The 18,414-nt window shown below is 35.3% G+C and overlaps 2 protein-coding genes across 3 annotated transcripts; one reads left to right on the top strand and one right to left on the bottom strand.

Moving 5' to 3' along the window:
• Window positions 1–120: 120 nt before the first annotated feature.
• Window positions 121–9,141, top strand: LOC100743771 (cilia- and flagella-associated protein 251-like). Its single transcript, XM_033324302.1, is given in 21 exon segments — window positions 121–283; window positions 499–645; window positions 716–821; window positions 1,500–1,685; window positions 1,875–1,990; window positions 2,589–2,705; window positions 2,707–3,011; window positions 3,282–3,445; window positions 3,835–4,113; window positions 4,190–4,373; window positions 4,494–4,705; window positions 4,789–4,940; window positions 5,069–5,274; window positions 5,354–5,483; window positions 5,916–6,005; window positions 6,090–6,353; window positions 6,605–6,696; window positions 6,894–7,224; window positions 7,332–7,614; window positions 7,716–7,849; window positions 8,625–9,141. Coding segments are annotated over 21 exon segments (3,741 nt in total). The 5' UTR covers window positions 121–160; the 3' UTR covers window positions 8,745–9,141.
• A 1,268-nt stretch (window positions 9,142–10,409) lies between these two features.
• Window positions 10,410–17,984, bottom strand: LOC100749547. Of its 2 annotated transcripts, none has more exons than XM_024371891.2 (2): window positions 17,439–17,984; window positions 10,410–16,614 (listed from the first exon to the last, which is right to left on the bottom strand). In XM_024371891.2, exon 2 carries the CDS (start codon window positions 16,582–16,584, stop codon window positions 11,167–11,169), a length of 5,418 nt encoding a protein of 1,805 aa, XP_024227659.1. In that variant the 5' UTR covers window positions 16,585–16,614; window positions 17,439–17,984; the 3' UTR covers window positions 10,410–11,166. The 2 variants fall into 2 exon arrangements, with proteins under 2 accessions (XP_024227659.1, XP_024227664.1); XM_024371896.2 differs by having other exon boundaries at window positions 17,553–17,984.
• Window positions 17,985–18,414: the final 430 nt, after the last annotated feature.

Genomic DNA, 18,414 nt, shown 5'->3' with positions numbered 1-18,414 from the left:
TATAGCATAAAAATTAAGAAATTTTCAAGGTGTGCTATTCTTTTGTTGCGGTGGTCTCTATAATATTCGCGATATGCTTATACGCGTAAAAACTGTTGGGTGAATCATTTGCTAATTTCAGGTCGTAAATTGAAAACTTCTAAGACGCGAATCAATTAAAATGGCAGCGAATGTTTCGATACCATCGCGCTCCAAGGAATCAACGGATTCTAAAAGTGAAAGAAAGACCAACATAAGGGCACCTTACGAAAAGGAAGAAACTGATTTTAATCTTTGTCCTTTTGTAAGCGATGGATTTACATAGTTATATCTAAATTTCTTTTAAGAAGATCGAGAAACTGAAATCTTTTAAAAAGCTGTTTAATATTATAATACATATTGCAACTAACCTAAAAACAACCCTTAATGATACGTATATATAATATATATATTGTATACGTAAAGATATATGTACCGTTAAAAATGGAATTTATCTATATATAACGTTTTTAAATACAGGAATTATTATGGTCTTTTGGGACAAATTCAGATACACCTATAATAAATTTAACCACAAAAAATCGTACGATCATCGCTTATGCTTGTTCGCATGCTATAATAATCTACAACTATAAGACGAAAAACGCGATAAGTCTTCAAGGTCATGTATGTATTGATCTTTTGCCTATTATATTTGCATTTTCATACGTGACTTGTTCGTGCGTTAACTTTATAGAAGAATACGGTGAAAACTTTATCGACATCGAAGGATGGAAAATGGTTGATGTCCGCAGATTTTGAGAAAGATTGTGTAACTGTCGTTTGGGACACCGAAACTGGGTAATGAAATTTGGAAATGCGATGAAAAAAATTGGCCCAATTTTTTTCTTTTCTTTTGCTACTAATTAGAAACTAATGGAGAGGAAGCTAGGGTGGGAGAAGGAGGGCACGTTTCACAACCAGCGAAAAACGTATCTTTTCACGTCTCTGTTTTTTACTTGCGCGTCGACTATTACGGCGCATTGTGCAACAGCTAGAATTAAGTTATGAGTAAGAACCAGAAAAGGTGAGGGAGCGAAATTCAAACAGGTTCTCTTATCGGGAAGATAAGTGACGTTACAGGAGGTATCGCATACAGGATGTTCCATAATAAGTGGACAACCCAGTTTAAGAGGCGGATCTAGCACCAAAAAAAAAAAAACAATAAAAAAAGGTTCGTATCAATGTATGTCCTATTTGATCTTGTTTAAAAAATATAGCAAATTTTACTTTCCATCGTTTCTGATCATATCTGATTACCCTCGTACGAGATGTTCAAAACGACTTTTGTTTACGAGGATACTTGAAATCCATCGTACGAAGAAAGAGAATTGAAGCGAAAAAAAGATATGGACTCTTTTTTATTGCTTTTAGGTGCTTAAATAATTGGCCGTTTATTACGAAACATCGTGTATATTATAAATAAAATACACAAATCAAACGTCGAATATGACATCAAATACTTGAAAAAATGTAACATATTTGTAGTTGCTATTGCTATTGTTATTGCAGTGTACCAATTTCGACTTTATTTAATCCGCATGGTGATAAAGGAATGACCGCTGCTAAAATTAGCCCAAACGCTAAGTATATAGTAACTGTTGGAAACGAATTTCACCAAAAAGTTCAGTTTTGGCTATGGACGTATGGGAAAGATCAACCTGATGGTTAATCATTAGTATTATTTACCAGTCTTATTTAACTTTTACGTAAAGAATATCACGTTAGAATAACTTTAATATTATCGCCAAAATTTTTGTTATTCATTTCCGTTTAAAAATTCGTTAGTTTGCTGTTTAAAATAGAACGCGTATTAATACCTCTAATGGCAGTTCTCAGAAGCAAATTATTTTCAGCTTTTACGGAGTTAACTGAACTTTTTTCAAATAGAATAAAGGAAATAGCTTTCAACGAAGACTGTTCCGAGGAGTTTGGTCTAACTGCCGATTACTGCGTTGCGTTCCTTAAATGGGTCAGTATAATGTACAGCGTGTATAAAAAATAAGTGACCGAATCACAAAAGCGTGATTCTACATCTCTAGATCGGTGGAGATTTATCGAAAAAGGTTGTCGCAGAATCGACCTTGAAATTCAGGGTTAAACTTTCTTTCCGGTTGCATCGTATTTTACTCACGTCACGAGGGTCAACTCCGCAAAACGAACCGTGGGCCGGAACTCGACTGTTCTCGTGAAAAGCGATGTCAAAGTTGGCTCTGCCATTGCATCATTTGCGATATTTTTCCATTTCGCGGTCAGATAGAAAGCAAACAACGAGATATTAACGAGGGAACAGGAAATTATTCCTTAGATCGCGAGGTAGTCCATCCTAAATAGAACGAAGTACCGTGAAATCAAAACGTATTTACAAATATCTAACACCTACAACGTTGCCTTAAATTACAATTTTTTTATTATATATGTACATATGTTAGCTTTTGCGCGCGCGCGTACACGCAAGTTTTACAAGTTTCGTAAGAATTTCGACGAACCGACCTTCGCGATTCGATACAATTCAACAGCGAAATATATAATACATCTAGATATAGATAATGATCATTTTTGCGAATTAGGAGCAAGATGAATTGAAATATTACATACCAAAAATTTTGGGTAACGTACGACGATACGGGATCTTGAATTGCTCTTGTTACATTCCTAAAACACAACGGGTATTAACGGCAACGACAAACGGTATTGTTTTCACATCTTCTTTATACTTGTTATTCCATTTTGTTTATGCTCTCGCAAAGTTATTACACATACTTATATATAATCTACCTATATGTGAAGATTGCAACTTGCAATTTGATCTTTGTTATAAAGATTGATATTCGATATTTATGTGTAGGATACGTTCTGGTTTGGGGCGCTTTTGTTGAAAGACAGAAAAATAAGAGTAAAGATCAGAGTGCAGTTAACAACAAGGAAAAGAGACACATCAAGTCTGTGCAGTTAGAGAAGAACAGTATTATGGTGATATTATGTCACGATGGGTACTTGATATTTTCCAATATTAGAGATGTACAAAATATACGTCATACGATATACTATTTCCGGTTAAAGATTTATTCGGTTTGTCATTGTTAATTCGAAGAAAATATTGACAATTGATATCGTAAACATCCTATATATGTTATATTACTTACTTTAAGTTACGACTAGTAATCGAGTTATTACAAGCATAATTTTCCAGTTGTAAATAAAGTTTTCTTATTTTTGTAAATACAGTATTATCGAAATTTGTATTACACGTACGATTTTAGAAGGATAGTAACAGGAACGTCAGAAGGGCGCATCAGCTTTTACGATCTTGATTTAAAAATACTCTACTGGTGTCAACATAAACTTTTGGATTCTATTCGATCGATAAGTTTCGATCTTTCGTCCACGTTATTAGCTCCTGGATCTGCGGTCGGTGAATTTAAACGTGAGTTCGATATTTATTGCTATTACGGAATATCTTCTATTTCCAAAATTCCGAGATAGTATTAATCCGAAGGATATGAATTCGAAGTTGAAATTATTCGATTTTTAATCATACTATATCCTGCTTCGGTCATTACGGCATAATTACATCACCACTTGTAATAACAACGACTTGCAATTAGTCATTCGATTAGGTAGGCAGGTAGTTTCCCTCGAACGTAAACTATTTATGGTAAAAATCATCTGTCTAGTCATCTATCGGTTACCAATATCGGTGATTACGTTCAAATGCAATCAACTCGATTAGCTATTATCTTCTCACTCGAAGAATTTAATAACGTAAATAATATAAAAAATAAAAGCAAAAAATGATCACACTTTATCTTGCAGTCGAATCTGACGAAGAAGAAGATTTCGAGAACGAAGAAGAAATGGAAGAATACTCGGAAATTAAATTAGGAGATAATATTAACGAGAGAAAAATGAAATATATAGAAAAAATAGAATCGATGAAGTATCGTGATCAAGTTCCATCGACGATGTCTGTACATTTGGAAGAAACATTGAAGAATTACAATAAAGATCAGCAAGCATTTACAAAATTACCTCACGCGCCTACCGATGTTACTGTCGAAGGTGCTCCTTTTTATATCGAAAATTTCATTATCGGTAAGTGCTATTACATTTTTGTACACTTGCTCTTTGAAAGAGCATATACAGCATAGATTTTTTCACGGCATTAAATAATCTGGCAAGGTTTTCAGAAAATTAATATTAAATGGAATTCATATCCAAAAGTTTTGTAATATTTTTCGTAAAGGTTGTTTGAGTGGAATAGTTGCGTTGATAGAAATTCCTACGTTAAAGTGTCGATTTATCTTTCAAGATCAGAACTTTGCGATAACCAGTTTAGACGCGCATCCTCGAAGGTATTTACACTAATGGAGTTTGATCAACTTCTAGTTAGATCTGTTTTTTACGGCGTAGTATATATAGTTTAATCTTCATAAAATTATACTTCTTCGTAACACCGTCCTTTCATTCGTTAGCAATTTTATAGTCACCGGTAATCTACAAGGTTTCGTCTCTTTATACGATTATGAGAGACATAAGCGTATCGTACGCAGGAAAACCCCACCTCTTCCAGATTTTAATATACTATTGGATAAGCAAGCAAAGAAAGGAGCTATAACTTATGTCACATGCCCACAGAGCCACGAGAAACTAATCGCTGTTACAGCATTGAAATATTCCCCGATAGGTGAATCTTTCGTCAACTATGATTTTTCGTGATATTTTCAAATTACAGACCGAACGATTTTCAACGTTTCAATGATTTTGAAGGTAATTTACTGGCGTGTGGCCTTGAAAATGGAGCCCTTTGGATGTTGCATCCTCTCACTTTAGAACCTCTTGATAAAAATCCTTACAAACATTCCACGGAATCGATACTTAAATTGGCTTTCACAGAGTGCGAAGAATACATGGCTTATGCGGTAAATAAGCAGTATCGTCGAACCGTAAACTAATATCGCATCTATCGTTAAACAATTTAATCGAAAATGAAATTTTCTTTATGATCGTTATGACATAAGGCGAAAAGCAGCCTTTTACCTTCTTTCAGGATAACGCACTAGTGGTAGCGGTATTTAAAAGAATAGATGATTCGCCAAGCGGTTCCTGTTTATGGGATTTTATTGGAAAGTATCATTCTCATACTGCAAAAATAAGAGATATACTTTTCGGGCCAGCTACTATCGAGAGCGTTGTATATCGTTTTTTTTCGGTAGGAGAAGATCGCAACCTAATTGAGTACGATCTTAAAAATAGGTAAATCAGATGTTTCAAATAACAGAGAAAAATACATATAACGTGCAATTAAACTCTAGAAATTCTCCGCATTTTACAGTGGGCCATATCCTTTCCCTGGTTTGCAGATAATGAACACTTACCAAATTGAATGTGAAGCTATTCCTCTTTGCCTCGCCTGGTACCCTAAGTTGGGCGTCGAAGGATTTCTGATGTACTCTAATTCCGAAGTAATAATCCGGTTATCTTTTAACTGATTCTACAATTCGGAACGTTAAATTAAAACTGAGATAAGATTTTTTACCCGAAATATTTTTCATATCGAATCTATCTGACATCTATATATTCATATATATATGTATGTATGTATACATAGTACATACACCTCGTAATTGATATTACGATCGAGAAAGTAGAGGTATTATATTATCGAAAACAAAGTTTCGAGATAATACGATAAAATTTTATCATATACTTTCGACTTATTTCATCGTACCACGAAATCGCTCTTTTGTTGGTTGTATCACCAATTTCCAAAATACACAGGATCCTTTGTATACATACACAAGTATATTACTGCATACGTAATTAAGTTAGACAAGAAGACGATGCATTTCATACAGTATTTACGTGTAACATTATCTATAACGTTTATTATCTAGTACAAATACAGATTGCTAAACGATATAATGAAAACAATTCGAGGAACATTTTTGGGACCGCTTTGCGATACTCCGGTTAAGCATTTCAAAGTAACGTAGAATCGTATAAATTTTGATTCTTTGTGTTCATAGGAAATTATTATTTTATACTTAATTAAAATGATCGTTGTGCAGGTAATATCTGGCAAAGAATATAAAGCTGGTAAATACATGGTATTTGCAACTAATAAGGAAATAGGTCTTCAAATACTTCCTTTCGATGGGAATCCTTACAAGACTTTAGGAATGATAGGGCACCCACGCAAGGTAAGAAGCGTCGTGTACAATGTACACGATTGTTTTACTACGTTACATCGTAATACGAAAAAATCTATCGATCCTGGATATGAATTTATGATAAAAGCTAATTTTTCGCTGATTTTGATATATCGCTATATATAAAGAGTGTCTCGTACTGTGTGGGATCAACATTAGGAACATATTCAGCACCTTCAAATTACAAGATAAATTCATATATAAATAATATATTCCATTTGATTTTGTTCACGAGATAGGGTGAGTTTTCTGCTCTTTTTTGATATCTCACATTCACGGAAAACGTGAAACAATTCCTTAAACGACCACATATTACAAGACGTTCTGTACATATTTGAGGTATTTTGATCTATTTCAAAGTCTGGTTTTAATAGGTCAGTAATATTTGCCTTAGCAATGATGGGAACATTCTATTCACTTTTGGTCATAATGATCCGTGCACACTGATGTGGAAAATAAAATGCAGGTACCTCTTAGCAATTCTTAGAAATCGAATAATTCCACTTTGTACTGTAATTGAAAGAAGAAGAACATCGTTTTCTTCGATATACTAATAGTCGTTTATCGTTTAAGAAGCAAATATATAATACCCGAAGCTTTCGTTGTAAAAATATTTCGTACGTTTCTCCTTTCCTTTAACACAGTCGCTTTTAATTGATATTTTTACTGCTCCTACCGTTTAATATCGCTACTTACTACATTCACTACTATACAATATAGTTTTTACAATACCATATCATATGTCTTTCTTATAATCAGGTCTGTCGATGTATTAGCGCATTTAGGAGGTAAAGGGCTTGCACCGTACTATTGTCTGATAGATGGCGGTGAAAAAGGTTGGCTTATCAATGAAATGAAACACCTGTTTTATTATGCTCAAATCTTACATCAAGGCGAGAATGTAATAACTCCCAGATTAATATCCGACAAAGTGAGCACTAAAGAAGTACCGAATCTCATGCGCGCCGTTGGATATTATCCCAGCAACGAGGAGGTAATGATTTTACTTTTTATTTATTTAATTATTTAATTGAATAGATGGAAAATTTCATTTCCTGTTCTAGTTATTCTTTTTTAATGTAAAGTCATTTTACATTTTAGATAGAAATCCTTATGGGTGAAATCTCGTACAGAGATTACGCGGAGACCGGTCATTTGGTCGAAGAAATTAAATTCGAAGATTTTGTCAAATTTTATATAAATCATCGGCCAGCTTTCGGAATTTCTCTGCATCAAATACAAGAAGCTTTCCAAGTCTTTGCAAATTCAGATCAAATGCCCGCTTCGCAAGCGGAGAATCCAGCATTAACTCGAGAACAGTTTATGAGAATATTGCTTGGCGAAGGTCCTCCTGAGTTTTCTATACAAAATGGCATACCTTTTGGTTAGTTGATATATTTTTTTGGAAACGTCCAACATGTTATTCACGCTTGTGCTTCGAATGTTAATTGTAATTTCAACTTCAAGCAAGTTTTTTTTTTCTAGGAGAACCATTAAAAATTCAAGAGGCATTTGCATACATGAGGTTTCTTGTTGGTTTTAACGAGAATTTGGATGAAATATATAATGAACGAAACGAAAAAAAATCCGCATCCTTTGATTTTACGTTCTTACCAGAGGTATATTTAACAATTAAGATAAGTTTGAATTTTTCTTATATTATGAGTTAAAAAATAGATGGATACTTATTTAAGTTTGCAAAACTACGGCGCTTCATTCTTTGTCAATAATAACAATAGTACACGTTACATATATTCCAACGCATAAAGCATTTGTGATGAATGAAATTACATCGCACGATACTTTATATTGGTCGTTATTCGCGTATTACTATTTTCTATCTCTTGTATCATAGAGATGTCTCTTCTTACATTCAGAAAAATGTATTATATTTTAATTATTGTATTTATATTACGATAGTATCTTTTTATATAAAAAATTACCTTCACACTTCATTTTCTTATTAAGAAAAATCGATGAGTATACAAAGCCAATGGACCTTACACGTCTGTTTAAGTATTTATATACATATCTTTTAAGAAAGAAAATTTATTAAGTCGAGGATAGCGTAAAAAAGTATCGAACTATGATACGCGAACTATGAATTTAATATTTTTTCAACCGTAAATTGAAGCGCTGTAATAAGCGCTGTAAAACGATAAAACCGATAAAAAACTAAAAAACCTTCGATACTTAAGTTTGTTTAAAATTGTTTTTTTATAACAATTCTTAAGTTTCTTAAAATAAGTATCCTCGTTAAAAACATGCACAAGCAAATGCGAAACAAGCATGATTATCAATTCGCTATACTATTCTTTACAATAAAAGCTGGCATAAACATGGAAATGTTGAAACGTTGAATGGTATTAACGATGAGAAACAGGAAAATAATCATTTAGGCTCGCCGAAAGTAATGTATTATTATTTATAATACAGAGAATATCTTACAAAGATTTCATCGCGGACATCATGGGTATTGAATTGCCGGAGGAAACGAGGGCTGACGATGATTAATTAATCTGTGTGCCATTATTTGCATTGCTGGCACATTAACGTCGATTATTATTACCATACTAATATTATTACCATTACAATGTATTGCGACTTCCTATTAAACATGTACATGAACATTAACGTATATTATGTCAATTCGATTCTTTCTTAAAGCGTTAAAAAGGAAATCAAAATCGTTTTACCGATTAACAGACTCAGTTACGAATTTTGTTCAATGATGAAATTGGTCAGAGAGTACGAAGGAGACGAGGATAAGTTCAATCAGTAAACAGGTATCTTCCTTTTCCATCAACTCTGACCGATGATACTTTACTTTCTTTTCTTTTTTTCTCTTACACTGGTAGATTAAATTACGGCTGATTTCGTGTACAAAATAAAATAATTTTAATATAATTAATAATAAATACGAGCTCGATAGTCAAATACCATTTCAAAATTAATAATTCTCGACAAACGGAACATTTTTTCGGTCAGAAATACATAGTCGATACGCCAATTCTTCGCTCGTATTTCATCGCTCACTTACATTTCACCGGATTTTGATGAACCAAGACACATTGCACAATGAAAGATGATCGAGAGAAATTTCAAGCGTTCTACTAACTAATTTGAATAAAGTACCTACAGTTGTACAATCATCCGGAAAATGTTTGTCGGCAGAAGAGCTATTATGAAAAACAAGTAAGAACTAGACTAGAAAACGATAAAAGATCCGCTCGTTAACTCGTTCATTATTCTAAAACATGAAGCGTGACGAAACGACAGAAATCTTATCGTGGAAGCTTTACTTTCCACGATATACTATTAAAAATGGAGGAAAGATGAGCGAGGGAAAGTAACAGAAGTCTCAACGCGTATAATTGTAAAAATTTGAAAAATTCAAGCGATTTAAAAAAAAAAAAAAAAAAAAAAAATAGAGGGAAGAAGAACAAAGAAAGGAAAAAGGAACAAAATGGTAGTGGTCCGAGCGAGAACAGTATTTTGAGCCGATTGTCGAAATAGAATGGTGTTTATCGAAAATATTCGATAGTTTTAACGGGGGCACAGACACCGCCAGCAGTGCCGACAATCAGCCGCGATTATCGCAATTTTGAATTCATGAAAACACAGCCCTCCCCTCTCACACTAGGCTTCGAGAATTTTTCTATGATGTAGCCTAGAATTTCGTTCTAGAACGCTATTACTTGCCTATTCGGCTACACTAAATTTATACATTGCGCACTTTTTTGTCATTTAAAAGAAGTACAAACAAATGTACACAAAAAACCTTACTTCCTTGTTATAAACTCTAAGACGTATTTACAATTATATACAAACATTTTTTGTTCTTTTTTTTCTTTCCATTATCGTATCGGCTTAAGAAAAATATCAACGTGGAACAGTGTATGGATTCGTTTGCTTACCAAGAAGAAAGAAAGAAAACGTTGTTGAATTCATGAAAACACAGCCCTCCCCTCTCACACTAGGCTTCGAGAATTTTTCTATGATGTAGCCTAGAATTTCGTTCTAGAACGCTATTACTTGCCTATTCGGCTACACTAAATTTATACATTGCGCACTTTTTTGTCATTTAAAAGAAGTACAAACAAATGTACACAAAAAACCTTACTTCCTTGTTATAAACTCTAAGACGTATTTACAATTATATACAAACATTTTTTGTTCTTTTTTTTCTTTCCATTATCGTATCGGCTTAAGAAAAATATCAACGTGGAACAGTGTATGGATTCGTTTGCTTACCAAGAAGAAAGAAAGAAAACGTTGGGAATAGTAGTAGACATTCAATTCTCTCTCTCTCTCTCTCTCTCTCTTTCTCTCCCTCTCCCTCTGTCTCTCACATACACACACTCTCTCTTTACCGCCCTACCCTCCCTCTCCCTCTCTTTCTTCTATCATTGTGTGTAAATTCGTGCTATATTCGCGAATAATAAATCAAGACTGTTCCAATACATCCTGTTTACATGATTATTATGTGAGATTTTTAAAAACTATTTTCGACTTCGAAATAAGATAATTCCTGTAACCATTTGTTCACATAAAAAGACGTTTAATACAGATCTAGTATTTTTAGAATGTATCATATGTTTTTAAAAATTTATAATGTACCAAGGTTCCATAGAATTCGTCAAACTGATAAATAAGAGACGATAAAGCAAGCGTTTTACATTTCAAACGATATTCGAAGCACCTCGAACGTATTCTCGTTAAATTACTTAAAAACTTTTAAAAAACAGAAAAGGAGATAGACACGTAGGTATAGACGGATAGATAGATAAAGGGAGAAAGGGCGAGGGAAAAGAAAACGAAAGAGAGGAGGGGAGAGGGAGAGAGAGAGAGAGAGAGAGAGAGAAACTCAAACACCCATTATCAAATATGCCTAGATAGAAATTTCCACACGCATTCAAGATACCATCCGCTGCTATCAGTCGAAATAGTCCTCGCTGTTTTGCACAATACCGTGCTTTTTTCGACAGTCTGGACAATACCACTTGCCTTTCGGCGGTACCATAATGCCGACACACTCGAAGTGAAACCATTCGATGCGACAATCCTCGGCATCGCAAGCTATCATTTCTGACACTTCATCGTATGGGCACTGACAATAGCAATATAAATTAACTGGTCGTTCCGGGGCTGGCGGATTACTCTCCGACAGATGCATCTGCATCTGTTGGCTGGCTTCTACCTCGGTATCGCTGGAATCGCTGCTACTATCAGCAGGTTCCTCCGATTCGGTCGCAGAAGCTGTAGCGATTCCTAGACTCTCCGATTGTCTCTCGATCGGTCTATACGCCATATTCTTACCGCCAATAGACAATCTTGGTGGCAATGGCTTCACGCTTGGCACTGTAGTGAAAGAAGGCGTCGTCTCTACCTTTCTCCACTTCACCGTCGGCTGTTTCTCCGCCTCGTCATCACTGGAATCACCATAAAATCGTTTTGGTACTCGTTTTCGTTTCGATGACCGTTTGTTCTCTGCCTCGGAACCGCTGCCACCGATACTTTGACCTGTTATAACCATCGCTTGGGATTCGACACTCGCGTTCATCGAGTGCACATCGTTCGTAGACACGTTCGACATCAACGACATGTTCGATTGCATCAACACTGGCGACGAGGCCGAATAACCCGGGTTCTTTTGGTAAAACGCTTTAGGAATGTTTAGTTTAATGGACTCGACGGTTGGCGTCACGTTACGCTGTTTCGTCTTCTCTCCTTTCTTTCGTTTCTTCGTTTTCACTTTCTTCTTCTGCGACTGCTGCTGTTGCTGCGGTTGATCTTCCTCCGTGGTGGGAGGAATATCTGGAGAAGGGACCGTTGTGTCCCTATCTGTTAATCCGTTATTCAATGGCATCGCTGACTCCGTGGATGCAGGGGCAACCGCGGCTAGAAGCATCAACTGATTTCGTTTCTCCGCGAGCAATTTGTTCGCAAGCTGTTGAGGGTGCTCGTCGTAAAAGTCTTCGTCTGTTTCTGTTTCCTCGGTTTCTAAATCGGACTCTCTCAGTAAGAGCTGTGGCGGGCAAACTGGTTCTACCGGAACCGATGCAGATCCATTCTTCGTTCCCACAGAAATCTCTTTGTTCTCCAATTCGGTATATCCAGTCTCCGGCTCCTGTGTACTTTCTTTCTCTTTCTTTCGTTCCTTCCGATTAGATTGTTTCTTTGGAGAACCTTCCGAAGTGGAGCTGTCCGAATCCGAACTACTACTAGAACTAGAAGAACTACCGGATGACGAACTGCTACAGCTACAATTTGTCCCACAGGAACAAGTGCTTGAATCGCTGTCGCTAGACGAATCACTCGATGATGTACTTCCACCACTTTGCTTCTTTTTCTTCGGACTTTTCGCTTTTTTCTTATTCGGATCGTCCTCGTTGCTGTTTTGAACTTCGTTACCCTCCACCGAACTCTTCTCCACCTTGTTTAAGTAATCTTGGTCCCCGCTTGTGTTTATCTCCTCTTTCTCGTTCACCTTGGACGTTGCATCTTTATCCTTTTCTTTGTCTGACCACACGACGCAATAATCGTGATCAGCTAATACTATACTTCTTAAGAATGCTACGTCGGTTTCTGGCTCTGGTTCTTTGATCGCAAAATTATTAGCCGTCTCTTTCATTTCTAAACTAGCTGTATAGCTCTTAAAATTATCCCAGATACCATCCATGATTTGCGCTCCTTGTTCTTTCTCTTCCTCGTTCTGTTCAACCTCTACTATGCTGTCTGCAACAGCCTCGGAGGAAGTGAAATTTGGTTGATTCGCGGAAGATGGTGCATTTTCTTCGTTTGATTTAACTTTTTCCGTGTTCTCCGGTTCCTTGATCTCTGGTTTCTCCTCCTCGGAATCCGTATCACTTTCCGAAGATAAATTCAAAGGTGGCAAGTCGTAGACGTCAACGACCTTTTTCACAGGTTCTTTAATATCTTTCACCAACTCGGTTGCAGACACATTACCATCGCTTATGCCTACTTTTTCTTTCTCTGATTTTTCCTCGTTGATCAGTGGTTGTTGACTCACCGTGTCCATCAAATTTGTGCTAACTGGTGGTGGTTCTTTATGGGCGTTTTCATGCTTGTCTAACAGTTTTCGAGAAATGAAACGCTCCGAGCACTCGCTACAAGCATACGGATGATCTCCGGAATGTAACCTTTTATGCACTTTTAAAGCGACGGCTCGTGAAAAACTAGAACCACATTCTTCGCAAACGAAAGCCGTGGGTGGTATACAAAAGTGATAAATATGCGGCCACTTTTTCTGTAAACACTTTTTACACAGTACGCTTTCCGTTCCATGCTTCCAAAATAGATGTTTGGTAATGTCTGGTTTATTTCTGTATGCAATACCACATCTATAACATAAATGATGAAGCTTATGTTTCCAAACGTGATTCGAAAGACGCTGTTGATTTCCGGTAGATTCCAAACAAACGTCGCATGCATGATGCCTTTTGCGTAAATGTACCATTAATCTAAATGCAGATGGAAGATTTGCCATGGGGCACAGACAACATCTGTATCTGACGTTAATATTCGGAGAGTAAGTTCCAGGACATAAGTGACAAAGTAGTTCGCTATAACTATAAAAAGTGGATTTACACATTATACAGATCAAGATTGTCTTTTGATGCATTTTTCGGTTATGCAGATAAAGTTCCTTGTGTATGGCAGAGTGAAATCTACAATGAAAGCATTCGTACGTCCTCACGTTTGGAATATTGTATGTACCATTTGTGCTACTGTAAGAATCTAAATTAAAGTAAGAATCTAATTCATCGAGAGACTTTTTCACTCTAATAATAAATTGTTCTGCTTGAATAATTATGGCAGGATGTTGAGGTTGAAATTTATGTTCCGCAAGCATGTGCAGTCCTAGTTGTTTACCATTCACTGCTATATGACGTGCATGATTACAGTAAACGCAGAAAGGACTTGCTGCTTCTATACAACGTTTCAATAAATCTTCTATCTCTATACTGTCTAAAATACCATCAACGTTAAGATCGATGCAAGGAACGTCTTCTCCAGCCAATATTATTCCATCGCTTGGCTGCATTTGAGACTGATCTATATTCTCCATTCGACTTTGACTATCGTCTTTCATTTCTTCGTCCCATTTTTCATTTGTATCTATATTATTTGTTGGCTTTTCGTCGGTAATTTCAGTCTCATTTTCATTGTTTTCGATAATCATGTCCGTTTCAATTTTAATTCCCGTTACCGCTTTATGTTCGCTACTTTCTTCAATATTCTCTGTCTCTTCGGGGATGCTATCTACCACCGCTAATTTCGAACTATCGGAATCGCTGTCTTCGTCATTCACTTGATAACTAACGCTGTTGTCTTTGTCCTCTTCGAACATGTTGCATTCTTTCTCCTCTGTCAGTGAACTTTCTGCATTGTTGTTTTCTTCTTCCTTCTTAACAATATTATTTTCTATATTTTCGCTATTGGTCGCAACAGAAAACTGAGAATTTCTATTGGTACATATCTTTATAACTAAACTTCTATCAGAAGCTTCACTGGTATTGAACGATATCGAAGATTGAGATTCATTAGGTACATCAAGATTTTCTTTGTTATCATTGTCATAAGCTTTTTCTTTGGGTTGAAGGTCGGATACATGTGATTCGTGTTGCGGGCTAAATAACGATCGACTAACTGGACTATGTGCAGAACTTTCAGACATTTGAGACTGAGAGTCTGTTTCCAATACAATTTCTTCTGTTTTCTTTTTGGCTACATTTTCCTCTGTTTCTTGATTTACAGAATTAACATCCTCTATCTTAATATTAGTTTCTTCGGTCAAATTTACAGTTTTCGTATCGAGTTTAGTAGAATTCGTTTCTGATTTATCAGATGTATTCAACATATCGACTACATCTACATTTTCTTTCTTAATTTTGTCATCAATATCTTCTACGTTATTTGTACATCGCGATACCTCCATAATAGTTTCCGTTACACTATCATATGGCATATTATGGCTGGGTGAATCGGTTGAATTTAATTCCAAATTATTTGGACAAACCTCTTTTTCATTCGTTTCTTCCTTTTCTTCGCAGGAATCTTCGATACACTTTGAAACTTCCATTATTGTCTCTGAAACAGTATCTTTAACCACACTGTGCATTACTACATTCTGAGAATTTTCATCTCTGCTTAATGTTTCATCAAATACTTGGCTTTCGTTTGACTGAGATACAGCAACTTTATTATTGATCTTTTTTGCGTGAATATTTACTTTTTGTTGATTGGATGTACCATCTTCCATATGTTTAGACCTATTATTTTTCGTCGATTTCCTTGGAACAGTCTTATTTTCACTATTTACATCTTTATCAAGCATATTAGCTGACATTATTCCTGTTTGCGTAGTAGGTGGTAAAGCAGAATTTACTTCTTTACTGGTTTCAATGGCTAAACTGCATGTACTTGCGTGTGAACCTGTTTGTCTACATAATGTGCATATGGAAGCAGTAACATCTTGCTTAGACGTTGGTGAGCAGAAATGATTATAAAAATTATCCGTTTCTGAAAAAACTTTCTCACATGTACAACAAACTAGATAACACGATCCTTTGAAAGCACCATAAAAATCTTCAACAGATGTAAACGTCATTTCTGGAACACTATGTTTCTTTGTCAAATGATGCGATAACCTTTCAGCTTGACCAAACATTCCAAGACAAAATAAACATATATGACGTTTATGTATATCCCTCATATGTAAAAATAAGTTCCAATTTTCAAAATACGTGCCACATGCTGCACAAAGATAAACTTTTCTTGTAATTTTAAAATTAGGAGAATGTGGCACTGTAGATGATTCTGATGTGCTGGGCATTGGTGTCATTGTGGAATTGCAAGTACATGAAATTTGTTTCAATGTAGAGCATAAACTTGATGACGATTGACACTTTGAACACTTATTCTTTGACGAAGGCTGAAGACCCAAATATTGTGCATATTCTGTTATTTTGCCCCGTTTAATTTCTGCCCTTTTTTCCTTGCTACTTTTGGATGCATTAGAATGTGGTGATTGTTGTTCCTGTGCTATATTTTTCAATGTATTCGTTTGTGTTTCTTGAGCTTGTGCCAAAATACGTTTCTTGAAACCTTTAAACACAGTTTTCGGTCCTGTACTGTTATTTTTGCTTGAAGAATCTTTGGTTGCAATAGAATTATATTGCAATAATTGTTTTTCTTCTTCTATCACATCAGTGTATATACTGTCGATCGATGACTTTAGCGAATTTCCAATAGAAGTATCTTTAAGTTGTTGTTTTCCCAAAATGCTCCACATATCCATAACTTTACTTTCACCATCTTCATCTTCCATAATAGCACTGCTTAGCTACAGTGATATTACCTACAACATATAAAATATGTTTTAATATAAAAATATTCTAACAGGAAAGAAATATTTGTTTTGTACATTTGTTGTGAAATGATTATTTCATAAAATATTATAGTCTATTATATAGGAGAATGTGGTGTGTATGTGTCATAAATATTATTCAAACAATTATAACATTAACGAATCATTATATTAAATGTTTAAATCATATATGTTAATTAAACAAAAATTAAGAGCACCAAAATTATATATCATTCCTACTTTAATCAATGTTATAATTGATATATTTACAAAGCCACCTGTTACATTCAACTTATTAGAAGATCTTTCTTTACTATTTTATGCAAATAATTATAACAACAAGACTAGTTATATAACCAAATATTTAAAATCACTTTTTATGCAGAATTTAATCTGTTACATAGCAATTTAAGGAAACAAAAACATTTTAATTAGCTTTGAAAGACGATCCATAAATCAAGTGAAAAACATTGAACATCATGTTGATAATAAATCACAGAAAATTAAACTTTAGGTTTAAAGTACACTGAGTAAAGTAACAAGCAATTAATTATAATACCTCTGAGAAGGGTATTACAAAATTGAGTACATGGTATGACATGCAAGAAGCCTTTCGTAGTGAACATCATTCCACAATGATTCAGTCCCAAAGTTCCCACAAAAACAGTTTACTACAATGAAATTAATGTTAAAATGTGGCGAATGGAAGAACACACGAAATCAGGATGCCGTGATAACAAGATTCAGCAAAAAAGTATTGCTGGTAAACTTTTGTTGCACACAAAAATGATCCCAGTGCTATGAGAGATGCGTACCTTCCGGTAAATTTCGGCTTGAACGAATCGCTTCGAATTACGAAAGTATGTATACGGTTTGTAAAATCTGAACGATAGAATCGGACGCTCTTGAAGTGATACGAAATGGAGCACCTTAAGTGGATCGTCGCGATCCGCGCCGAAAAGGTTAGTAAAATGGCGTCATATCAATGAGCACAGCTCCGTCCGTGCTTCCAACACGTCCCCAGTGATGCCACCTTTTGTCATGTTCCACTGTAGTTTGTGATAGAAGAGGTTAGGCCAAAATCATTGAGAGAAAGATAGTCTGCAGTAATTCAGTTGTGGAATAATCAGTATAAGAGTTCGAATCTTTCTTGAAGAACGTAATCCGACTTGAGCGCGAGTGCGTTGTTGCTTGGCCCACGGCTGTTGTGCAAAAACTCGAAACACGAAACGACGGCATCTCTCGTTGACGTATTCATATACGCCCAACGTAGTGCCTCTAATACCCCCACCTCTCGCTCTTAACCTGTGCCAGCTACCTGAACCGTTCAATTTCGTTTAAAACACTATTTATCTTCTTAAAAACTAAAGTTCAAATGTTTCTAATATTTCAATCTTCTTTACCAAATATCTTCGTTAAAGCTAGTTTAACATGAACTTCTTGTCAGCATTTTTATTAATGATTTTCTTTAAAAAATTGTGTGTGTGTGTGTGTTTGCGCGTGGTGTGCGTGTGTGCGTGCGTGCGTGCGTGTGTGCGTGCGTGCGTGCCTGCTATATATGAATACACATATCTATATACACATATATATATATATATATATATATACAGTGTATCTCGTATAATATATACTTGTGTCAACACATTTTTATAGAACTTATTGGTAAAATTTATGTCTAAGATTTCATGAAAAACTGCCACATTTTTTTAATTAAGTCAGTAGTATGTAAGTATATATAAGTATGTTAAATGTAAATCATATAACAAAAATTTATTGATATGTTCATACAAT

Source organism: Bombus impatiens, unplaced genomic scaffold, assembly GCF_000188095.3.
Source record: "Bombus impatiens unplaced genomic scaffold, BIMP_2.2 scf_0051, whole genome shotgun sequence".
In the NCBI taxonomy this organism is placed as follows: Eukaryota; Metazoa; Arthropoda; class Insecta; order Hymenoptera; family Apidae; genus Bombus; species Bombus impatiens.
This window is presented reverse-complemented; position numbering and strand designations above follow the sequence as displayed.

Excerpts from the sequence above, each read along its gene's own strand:
- LOC100749547 (XM_024371891.2), bottom strand. The coding sequence starts at position 16,584 with ATGGAAGATGAAGATGGTGAAAGTAAAGTTATGGATATGTGGAGCATT.